Genomic DNA, 12334 nt, shown 5'->3' with positions numbered 1-12334 from the left:
GATTGGTTGTTCGACATGTCGGTCAAACGGTCTCGTGGGCGGGCATTGGCCAAAAAAGCAGGGCTTATTTCCCGATAACTACCGGCTGCCTCTACATTATCCCTTACTTATAACAGGCTTAACATTGCGAACCAGGTTAGGTGAAGAAATAATTCATACAATTGTCCGAAAAATACATGCAGCTTTATTCTGAATTAAAAACCGACATCAACAAGCTGACATGGACTTGATAACCCATGCTAAACCTTTTGTATATAGAGTCTTTCATGGTCAATTCCACACACTGCTTAAGTTTAAGTAATTGCCTAGAAATTTCCTACATTATAACGTCTTCGTTTTAGCAAGTTCAAGATGTTTGCTTTAAGATGTACCCTGCCATGATTTGCTCTTGGTGTGAAAAGCCCTTTAAAAAGGCACAAAACTCTAACTATGATTAAAGTAACCTTTGTAAAAAATGTAATGACTTAAAGTATGCAGGTTAAAGTAACAGCTTGTCCTGTTCCTCACTTTTAAATAGCTTTGGATAACAGCATCTGCCTAATGAGCAACATGTAAATGTAATGTACTCACAGTTCAGAGGTCTGAATGTATCTTGCAGTGCCTTCGATAGTGCTGCAGTAGTCTGTGGCAAACTTGGTGACTATCTGCAGCAAAGTGGCGCTGTGGTCTTCCACAGGCTGGCCGTAGCTGTTGAGTCGGGTCTGGTATTGGGCGGTCAGCACTGTGACTCGTGTCTTGAGCTCTGGGAGACAGTCCCTGATGTGATGCATGAGCAGTCGGCTCAGGGTGCGAGCCAGGTAGCGTGAGCCGCAGCGTGAGGCTAGCGATGGGTAATGACGCTGCAGGAATGCGTGTTCATCTTTACAGGTGTCAGCGAGGCTCTTTTGGGTGTTTAAATCATGTTGGCTCCTGATGAAGTATAAACAAATGATGTGTGATTGTAATTTTTTAGTGCAACAGTATTTCCAATTACAATTGATTATATTAGAACTGGGCAGTATATCGAGATTTGGTGTTATATTGACTTTTTTCCCTAGCGGGATACAGGATGAGAGAATACTGTGTTTATCGGTATGGCCTGATATGACCCTCCTTTATTGCGAGAGAAGCCAAAAATGTACACTAAGATCAGATTTTTATGACATCAGTCATAAAGCTATGTGAGAGTCAACCTGATCCATTTTGATTAAAAAACAGACGATACATTTATTACAAGCCTATAACTGCGCAGCAGAATACAAGGAAACTAATATTGATAACACACTGCCTACTACTGGACAAAGTGTGCTACTACCGGTGGTTGTTTTTGTGAAGTCAAATTCCAGAGTTGCTTGCTAGGTTGATATATGAGTAAAAAATTTTTGTCGACACACTTGCATCTTTTAAAAGTGACTCTTATTAGATTTTCATTTACAGTAAACAATTCAAAGTAGACATACTGTCTCAAAACAGCTTAAACCACAGAGAAAGTAAAATATGCAATGGACACAAATGAAATTATTACACAATATGTCAATTTAAAAAGAAAGATTTTCTGTAACAAGACATGAAACGTCAGCATTACTCCACTAAGTGAAACCATCGTCCTTCATTGCGCTGCTAAGAAGAGTAATGTGATCGCGGGTGGTGTCCACATGAGTTGACGTCATTTGCCATTGTCACTTTTTATTGACATGCAGGTCGACGCGTCTTGGAACAGAACTTTCCGATTTGTTAGTTTGCGAATGCATGTATCTATTTATATCGGATTTATTTCCACATATAAATAGGGTCTGTGAGCAGTTACAAAAATTGCTATGCATACCGACACGCAAAATAAGGTCTTGCGCACCCAATGCGTGGCTCCGCATCTGAAAATGACCGACCTTGAGGCGATTCTGTCCGAGCAGGCAAGCCAGTGACGTATCTCTTTGCAAAACAATGCATATACTATGCCATGTGAACCCATGGTTATGCTGTGTTCAGACCAGCCGCAGTATTTCAATGTTAAGTCAATGTAAAGACGCGTTGACGCACGTCTGGAGGTCTCACGGCGCAAATGAGGCGTTTAGCACGACGCATTAGACGCGATTCCGCCTCATTCGCTTCAAACATAACTGGTGTGAACCCATGGTTATGCTGCGTTCAGACCAGCCGCAGTAGAGGAGTCAAGCACGAGTGATTTCAATGTTAAGTCAATGTAAAGACGTGTTCATGCTCATCTATAGGTCTTGCGGAGCGAATGAGGCGTTTAGCGCGGCGCGGTAGACGCAATTGCGCCTCATTCACGCGTCTAGTTCACGCGAATTGAGCGTTGCTGCGGGAAACTCGCAAGTTGAAAAATTTTAACTTTAGTGGAAAAACTTGCCGTTCTAACCAATCAGGAGCTTGCTCTAGTAGTGACGTGATTACAGGAAACGAGCATAGTCGCAGAAGCTCCTCCCATGACGCGAATTTGTGAATGTCTCGATGACTAGAATTTTACGTGTGGCTTTCACGCGAATGAAGCGAGTAAACTCAAAATGTTCAAGTGGCAAACTAGACACACGAATTTGATGCCTCAAATGCGGCTGTTGTGAACCCACGGTTGTGCTGCGTTCTGACCAGCCGCGATAGAGGCGTCAAGCACGAGTGATTTCAATGTTAAGTCAATGTAAAGACGCGTTGTTGCGCGTCTGGAGGTCTTGTGGCGCGAATGAGGCATTTAGCGCGGCACAGTAGACGCAATTCCGCTTCATTCGCGCATCTAGTTCACGCCAATGGTGCGAATTAGGCGTTGCTGCGGGAAACTCGCGAGTTGAAAATGTTTACTTTTTAACTTTGGTCACAAAGGGGAGTCACAGAAGCCCCTCCCATGACGCGAATTTCCGCGTGAATGTTTTGATGACTAGAATTTCACGCACGCATGAAGCGAGTAAACTCAAAATGTTCAACGCGAAATTGATGCCTCAAACGTGGCTGAAGTGAACCCACGGTTATGAGGTATACAGACCAAACGCAAGTTCAACGATTTGCGTGAGTAGATTACACACAAAGTCAATGCAAAGACGCGATCAGACGCATTCTTGCACAGGGCGATGCGAATGGCGCAAATGCCTCAAACGCGCCTTTGGTGTGTGCGTAGCATTAAAGTAATGTATGGAAACTTTGTCATTAAAAACACAAATTCTTTTACATATGATTCATATGTACTTTTTACATATGAATTATTTGCTTATACTTGCATTGAATGTACCACTGGATCTTGGATAAAATACAAACCTTGAAATTTCTGTATTGTTTGTTTAGTAAAAGTGTTAATAAAATGATTATGTTTACTAAAGACATATTTAATAGATTGATGTTTTATTCATGTTCTCATATTTATATATCAAGCTTTGATGTTACAAGCACCAGGGTTGTTCCAGCGAACGACGACTTCTATCCTTTACTTTGTGTTGGTTTTGTACTTAATTCCTCAAGTCTAACAGCGCGTCAACTAGAAACGCCTCGTGCACTTGTTGAGCACGATCAGCGGAGGCTCACTGTGCGGAGCAAACCGTGAGTATAAATAAACTGTAAGGCTGTTTTTAATTTAAGTTTCAACACACATCTAAAGTAACTCACCTGTTAACCACACCAATGATGCCTAGTCTAACCGGAATGACCCGACCCAACAGAACCTCCAGAGCGTCTGTCCCCGCATCCATCAAATCCAGTTTACTCACGACCAGCAGAGTCCTACGACCTGACCACACACACAAGCATGAAAACCCCTATCACAGTGCTAATATATAAAAGTGTAAGAAAGACATTAGGGATGGTCTGCATGTCGTCTCACCATCTGGGTCGACCTCTCTCGCCAGTTTGAGGGCATCGGATGTGGCTAGGTCAGAGTTTGCAGGAGACACACACAGGATGAGAGAGTTGGGATTGGAGATATAGGACAGAATCATTTCTTGGACTTGAGTCTCGATGTCCTCAGGCTGGTCACCCACTGGAACCTACTCAGATAAACACACAACATCACAAAGATATGAACAGTGGAAAATTTTGCCAAATAAAAAAACAATTTTGTAATGTTGACTGCACAGTAATGTAAACCTGTAATGTTGACTGCACAGACAGTATAAAGTGTTGTGCTCGCAAGAAAGCTATGCTATCAAACTATCTGAATTTTATTTAAAGGGGGCATATCCTTAAAATCTGACTTTTTTCATGTTTAAATGCTAGAATTGGGTCCCCAGTGCTTCTATCAATCTAGAAAACAAAAAAAAGATGAACCCACTATCTAAACTCACAACTATCTAAAGGCCTATGCTTTGCTTACCCCAACTTTTAAACAAGATAGTTTAAAAAGAAAAGAAAGTGGCTTCAAATAAACTTCTGCTACATTATTTCTGAAACATCCGTTTCATCAGCACACCACAGTACATAGTGTAAGAACATCATGGACTTTCATTGTGCGTACCTTAGTGATCCCTGGCAAGTCAACCAAAGTCAAACTGAGTACATTAGGGGAAAAGATTTTCAGGTAAATGGGCTCTGAACTGATGCCCTAAAGAGAAAGAACAGAACAACTACATGAAATCAATTTAAAATAGGAGCCAACAAACTCAATGAAACAGTGATGAGTCAACATGATCTCACAAAGTTCCGTGGGATAGTCACGGAATTTTTTGCTCATTTTTCCGTGACATTCTCACGGATCTCCGCATATTTCCGTGGCCCTGCCACGGACTTTCTTTTCCGTGGCATTATCACGTATTGGTTACTCAACTGCTTTTTCCTATTTTCAAACCATTGTCGCTTCGGTTTAGGGTTAGATTTGGTGCTTGCATTACTTTGTCACTGTAAGTATTGGTTTATACAATTTTTTCTGATGTATTCTTTTATATTTTCTAAACTTTAATCGATTGTCACCTGGCATTGGGGTTAGAGTTGGGTTTGGGTAGGGATGTCATTTTATGTAAATCTAACCCTAAACCGAAGCGAAAATGGTAAGAAAATAGGACAAAACAGTTGAGTAACCAATCCGTGAGAATGCCACGGAAAAGAAAGTCCGTGGCAGGGCCACGGAAATATGCGGAGATCCGTGAGAATGTCACGGAAAAATGAGCAAAAAATTCCGTGACTATGCCACGGAAATTCGTGAGATCAGGTTGGATGAGTTGTACCTTATTGTTAGTACTCCGTTCTGTTTCCTCCTCGATCTCTTTCCGTATTTCTGTGAAATCTGTGAAAACCTGAGCAAAGATAAAAAAAACTCCTGTTGTCTCGGTTCACGTTTTTGTGTGTGGGAGTTTCGAGCTGGTTAATAAAATGTCCGCATTTTTAAATTTTACAGCTTTTAACTTTGATGAATTCATATTTATTCATTTAGCAGAAAACGAAAGGGAGAATCAACATTTTCTAAAAATTAACATTTTACTATAATTACAAAAACACAAAAATACTATATAATTCTAGGGCTGTGACGATTAATCGCGTGTCCTAGGACTTGGCAGTATGACGGTATATTCAGCTGAAATGAAACGTCAGACATAATATATCACGGAATGTAAATAAAAGTGGGCATGGCTAACTCTGCACTCCCAAATGTTATCCTGCGTTCAGACCAGCCGCGATAGAGGCGTCAAGCGTGAGTGATTTCAATGTTAAGTCAATGTAAAGGCGCGTTGAAACACGTCTGGAGGTCTCGCAATGCGAATGAGACGTTTAGCGAGGCCCGGTAGATGCGATTCCACCTCATTCACGCGTCTACTTTGCAAGCGGAGTCGCACATACCCCTCACACGATGTGAATTTCCGCTTGAATGTCTTGATGACTAGAATTTCACGCGTGAATGAAGTGTGTAAACTCAAAATGTTCAAGCGGGAAACTAGAGGCAGTAGATGCGAATTTAACGCCTCAAACGCGGCTGGTGTGAACCCACGGTTTGACTGAGTGTGACAGAGAAACATGTAAAATAATGCAATCATAATAAATGAACAAGTTATTTTTGTAATTTCATAATAAGCGCTCTCTCTCTCTCTCCCCATTAAGTAGCAGTCTCTCACGTAAGGTCTCTCAAGGCACGCGCCAAACGAAGAAAGTTCTTCTCGCACATAGTGTTAATTTCGTCAGACGAGACGAGACTAAATATGTTCGTCAACGACCTTGTTTTCCATGACTAAGACGAGACAATGACGAGACTGCACAGATGTCCAAAAACGCTGACTAAAATTAAATTAACATTTATTATTGTTGACGAAAAAAGGCAAGACTAAAATGTTTTGCAAAAAATAAGCTAAAATCTCTCTTCATTTTCGTCTACAATTGTCTCTACTAGAGATAGAATATTCAGCCGTCACGTTACGCCTTCAAAATACACTGAATGAGTTTGTGCTGTTGCTCAAGTTAGTACAGGTCTAATGCTGCGTTTACACCAGCCGCGGTAGAGGTGTCAAGCACGAGTGATTTCAATGTTGAGTCAATGTGAAGACACGTTTATGCGCGTCTGGAGGTCTCGTGAATGAGGCTTTTAGTGAGGCAAACGCCCGAGTAGAAAAATGTGAACTTTGGCGGAAAAACGCGCCGCGTTAACCAATCAGGAGCTTGCTCTAGTAGTGACGTGATTACAGGAAGCAAGCGGATTCGCAAAAGCCCCTCCCATGCATTTTGGTCAATTTAGGAAGTCCTTATCAATCTAAAATCATTATGAGGCGGAGTCGTTTATAAAGTGGATTTAAAAAAGCACTTGTTAAAAAAAATCATTCATAATATTCCTTATTATAATGAAAATCCTGAAACAATTTGAAGAACTGCAATGTAATTACGCTTATAGACATTTCCTGGAATAGCGTTTGTAATGGTTCTTCTTCTGCGGCACAAATGGAGTTTCTGCACGAGAGCGCCCTCTGGCTTTTGGATGTGCCGGGATTTTTATCGTAATTCATTAAAATTCATTAATTGAGAAAACAACATAATCGTCACAGCCCTATATAATACCTGTGGAAGGACCAAAAAATTTCCAAAAATAAAACACACACACACTGAGTAGAGAGAAGTGGTGCATTACCTGGTTTTTGCAGTGCAAGAAGGTTCCCCATTCCTCTGCTTTGATTCCTGGTACAATAACAAACAAAGTAAGAGAATACAAAATCAATAATAACAACACTGAGTCCTGCAGACACTTCAGAAACCCCCAAAACCCACAATGGAATAAAAGCTTTTCACCGGCTTCGACTGGAAAGTAAACTGACCAAACAAATTGTAAAATCAATATTCTAAAAGTAGGTTACACAGTGGCCGGATACAATGGTGTGTAAGTGAGATAATACAAGCCTAAAATGCATTTGCTCTACTGTGAAAGTCTCTCATTGTTGAGAAAACCAAACAAGGTTGTTTCCACAACAAAAAACCCAAAATAATCAAGATCACAGAGAGAGTATTTTACACAACGGAGCAGGTGAAGTGGGCCAAAAAGCAAACCAGAAGAGTAAAATGGACAAAGATGAAGAATGTAAAGTTCATGCACTTGAACGTTTGTTGTAAAACAGAGACCTGGATAGTTGTTTTGAGAGTTCTGTTTAGCTCCGTTTCCTAAATAAAGGAAAACAACAGCAGAGAAGATGTTAGGAAGAAGCACTACAGTAAATGTGTTAGGAAGACAGACACGGAAAGATTGAAATACATCAAAGACATACAGTATGTCATAGTGAGGACTAAGGGGCTGTCCACACGGAGACGCTTATCACCGTATACGTATAAATTTGTTATCGTATTGGCGTTTCATCCACACGAATCCGGCATTTTTGGAGACTGAATCCGCTATTTTTTGAAACCGGGTCCTAAAGTGGATAAATCTGAAACCGACACCCTTGCGGTTTGTCTGTACAGCCAATCCGTATATTTTGTGAAGCGAAAACGTCATCACGTCACGTGTCGGAAGCGTCACACGTAACAGCAACAACAATAACGGCGGACTACGTGATTGTGTTCGTGCTACAGAAGCTACTAAAGCCTACTAGCTTTATTACAGCAAAATCTATTACTTCTATGCAATTGTGGTGACCAACAAGCGATAATGGACAAAACCATACGTTGGTTATGCGCATGCTCAAAGTCTTCTTCTCCGTGTATAGTGTATATCTGTGGCAGAATTACAGCGCCCCATACTGGTCCGGCATATATACTACACCGCTTTCAGTCGGTTTCAGCGATTTCGTGTTTACGGATTATTTTTTTAGAGCAAGGAAAAAAAATGATCGGATAGGGAATGCACCGGCTTCGTGTGGACAATGCCTCAGAGTTATGTAACATGCTGTTGTTTACCATAGAAAACATTTTACATCCAGTAACATGATACACACAAAGAGGCTGTTTACTCCTGGTATTAAGATGCGCTTTGGTCGATTGGATCACAAGTGGACAGGTGTAAACGAGGTGTAAATGCTTTGAGCTTGTCCACTTTCGAGCACATTCAGAGGAAGTCGAAAACACATCGAGCAGCCACAAAAATCGCCTACCTCTGCCTTTCCAATGTGATGTACCGAGCACAATGTTTTTGCATCTGACATGACTTCTAGCGCAAACCAACAGTGTTCAGCATGATCTTTATTTCAACTTTATTTTAGCTTATTTTACAGATTGCTCTAAAAAATCAGAGAAAGCTCTTCCATATACATGTACATAACATTGTGCAGCATCCAGCATGTTTACTAACAACACACTCTGACATAATATCAGTGCTAAGGCTGGACAATAATTCAATATCAATATATTTTGCTGTTTTTTTTTTCAATTACAGTGAAATGGGTTCTTAATACATTTCCGTTATTCCAATATGTTAAACGGGGGTCAATGTGTGGAGAGAAGAGCTGTCACTCAGAAGTACGAGAAGGAGGTACGGGGTTAGTTTGCATCAAGTCACAGCTTCCAATGGTCACACCATATATGGAGGGAGAATGGGAAATGTAATGCAACAAATTGAACTACGGATGAGAAACATAGCTTAAAAGCCGTCAGGTGCCCAGGTTAAAAAACGGTAAACATGAAAAACATGCAAAAGTTAAAAGTATGACACTTTTTACTCTATAACATTTCATAAATACACGTGTTTGTTTTACATTTAATATTTAAGTACATTAACATACTTTTACTCAAGTAAAAGTACACCATTTTAATTAGGTATTAAATACATTTTAATATGCAATATTAAAGAATACGCAGTATGATTTTATGCTTTAGAGAATGAAGTGAAGTAAAATTTTTCCCAATACAAACACCCTAATAAAGCACAGATGCTTGGAAAATGTAACTAATGTAACTAAAGTATTGTCCACATCTGCCATCAAGTTCAACTAAATTAAATTTAAGCTGATAAGCACCCGCTATGAAAACCAGCCATTTTGTTGAACGTTTGCCACTCAACTGGGCGTGCTCCGGCGTGGTCACGTGGAAAAGTGACGTCAATGCATACCCTCTATATACCATTATGTAGCTTTTTATGCAATAACAAATAGAGTTTTGATATAAATAGCTCTGTCCAACTATCTTATGTAACATTTAATAGCCTACTACCATTCAAAAGTTTTAGGGCCACTTTCACTTAGGCTATTTATTATTATTTTTCCACATATTACTATAATAGCAAATTGATGTATAAAACAATAAAAGCTAATAGTGTGACTGGAGGAATCCATTAGTTTGAGAGCCCTGCTTTACAGCATTTATCACTGACTGACGTTCAGGTGCACCTTATTAATATTACATGAGAGCCTTAAAGTCTTCTGTTTATTTGACAATGAGTTTACATTTAATTTTAACATTTTATTTTTAAAATTGTGTTAAATAGGAGGTTGTCTTATAGACTTGGCAAATTCATTTGTTCAGAAGTTTATAGGTACAAACATTCTCTGCTTTTTTAACATTCATACCGCTATAGACCCCTTCACAGTTCACGTCAAAGGCGGTTCCCACTGCACATGTCGGGGTCAGAAAAGTCATTACAGCAGATTGAGTCGCGTATTATTCGGTATCGTCAAAAATGCCTACTTGCGTCGTGGGCTTTGAAAATCGCACCAGGTCTGCCGTTAAGTTTTTCGGGATTCCTGCAGTATCTCAAAAACAAAAAATACAACATATTTGGGTGCAAGCAATTAAACGTGCAGACTGGGATAATGCAAATATCAAAGAGGCTTGCGTTTGTAGTGCTCACTTCATTTCAGGTAAGTCATCATTTTTCAGCCCTGTTAGATTAAACTAGAAAGCCTAAATGGTATGAACAGTTTAACCCCATGCTGCACGCGCACCCGATAGTCATTCAATGTTTACAAACCTTGAATGGGGTCTATTGGATTTGTACGGTATCGTCCGAAATTTTGAAGTATATCGTCCAGCCCTAATTTAGTGTGCATCAATTAAAACCCGTAATTTCTCCCGCTCGTGTTTAAATGAAGCAGAGGGACTTGATCACAGTCTCTACAGACCATCCCCTCAAAGTAATCAAATAGAAGTGGTCAAAAGTGGACAAAAGAGACCAGGTGTAAATGTGTCTCTCTCGTCCACTTGTGATCCAATCGACCAAAATACATCATAATACCAGGCATAAACAGACCTAAAGATACCAAAAAGATCCACCAGCCAAAGTGTATGTCAATAATGTATGAAGTAAATTGATCTAAATTGTTGCCCTGTGCTAAAAAGCTAATTTAGACATTAATTTTTATTCTTTTTATAAAATCATAAGTATTTCCTTTAAATTTTTATTTTAAATTCTTATGTTTCTTCATTTTTATTGTGATTTTTAATATCTCTTATATTTACTCTTTTCTCCATTTTTTTCTCTCTTTGAAATAATTTATTTATATGTAAAGCACTTTAAATTACCTCTATACGTGTACGAAATGTGCTATAAATAGGCTTGCCTTGCCTAAAACAGTAGCCCCATGCTACAAAGCTGATTTAGGGGGCGTGAACACCAAGGTGTTTATGCCGGTGGCTAGCATATGTTTTCAATTGACCCTTTGCTAAGCCACGCCCTCCTTAGTAACTGTTGCTACGCCTGACAAGCTTTTGTGCCTGGTAAGTCTATTACAGTGTGTTTGCACCAGTGTCAGACATTCCCAAGGAGATAAATAGTAATTTTTGGCGAACAGGTGAAATATCCGAGAGAGCAGGACAAAACGGACTGCAGTATGCATTCGAGGGATATATCCATGACACAATGTGCAGCTGATTGGAAAATAATTTAATCAAAATTGAAGCTAAAGCCTATAGGTCCCAGCGCAAGCAGCAGCCGCCTCATATGCTGACCGTTCAAATGGAAAACACACAAATTGAGGAACAGCTTTGTTCATGCGCAGCAGGGTAAGTGAAATTTATGAAAATAATCTAATAATTATAAATCAAACATCTTATCCATAAGTCTTGTGGAATAAACACAAGACATTAGCCTGACCACTTTGAAATTATAACATTCTCCCGCTTATAAAACTAACCCCAGGAGAGCCGAGATCAGACTGTGGTACTCAGGGGTAGGCCGTCCATAAACAAAATGCTAAAATATTTATTAAACTATGTCAGTCAGCATCCGTCTGGCCTTTAATCATATTTTATGTTCAAATATATGCATTATGAACAAAGAACCATTATTATTTCCAAACAATGATGTGCCGAGTTAGCCAGCTAACGTTAGCTAACATTAGCGTGCTCTTACATTGGAGCAAACATATGTGTTTTTGTTAATCCTGTCGAGATTTAGTTGTGGATAAAGCCTTCCACACTGCTTGATCCACGTCCGGGGGAAAAATCCACTATCCCATCCAAACTTTTAGAATATCGCGGTATCAGATTTACACAATCCATACGCACAACGGTTTGACAGGTTTCCCTCGCTTTAAAGCTTAATAGACCTCCCGAGTCAATTTACGGTTGCTAAACCATGATTGGCCTGTGGCGGTTTTCTGGTGTGGCTTATCGAAGGGTCAATTGTTTCCAATGTCACTTCTCACTCGGTCGTCCAATCACTAGTGATGGTTGTTTTCGAAGCACTGCTTCATGAGGCTTCGAAACATTTACGAATCTTTTGTTTCGAATCAGTGGTTCGGAGCTTGTTTCAAACTGACCCAAGTCACGTGATTTTAGCAAATGAGGCTTCATTACATCATAACTGTTTCGAAACGTTTCGAAAATCCGATGTTCACCACTAGAGGGGAGATGATCACATGACCAGTGTCTAATATGTTTAGGTGAACTCGGATCAGTTTTATTATGAAAGTTCATAAAACATTTATCCTTCTGACTAATAACACTGCCATTTTGTCTACTTTTTGTTTATAGACAGATTTAATGACAAAAATGTGCAAAATTAAAAGGGTAGTTAGTTTTAATG

The 12334-nt window shown here is 39.7% G+C and overlaps 1 protein-coding gene across 2 annotated transcripts in view; it reads right to left on the bottom strand.

Annotated features, from left to right (window-relative positions):
- LOC129413921 (dynamin-1-like protein) overlaps positions 1–12334 on the bottom strand; it is a 35453-nt gene that overhangs the window by 20970 nt on the left and 2149 nt on the right. The window contains exons 4-10 of one of the 2 annotated variants that reach the window (XM_055167756.2): positions 7504–7542; positions 7019–7065; positions 5136–5204; positions 4430–4516; positions 3800–3962; positions 3586–3706; positions 571–909 (exon numbers count right to left, since the gene is read on the bottom strand). In XM_055167756.2, the coding sequence (XP_055023731.2) occupies positions 571–909; positions 3586–3706; positions 3800–3962; positions 4430–4516; positions 5136–5204; positions 7019–7065; positions 7504–7542 (865 nt within the window). The remainder of the gene's footprint in view (positions 1–570; positions 910–3585; positions 3707–3799; positions 3963–4429; positions 4517–5135; positions 5205–7018; positions 7066–7503; positions 7543–12334) is intronic. The other variant, XM_055167757.2, reaches the window with a different exon arrangement.

The sequence above is a fragment of the Misgurnus anguillicaudatus genome, chromosome 5 (genome assembly GCF_027580225.2).
Source record: "Misgurnus anguillicaudatus chromosome 5, ASM2758022v2, whole genome shotgun sequence".
NCBI lineage: Eukaryota > Metazoa > Chordata > Actinopteri > Cypriniformes > Cobitidae > Misgurnus > Misgurnus anguillicaudatus.
This window is presented reverse-complemented; position numbering and strand designations above follow the sequence as displayed.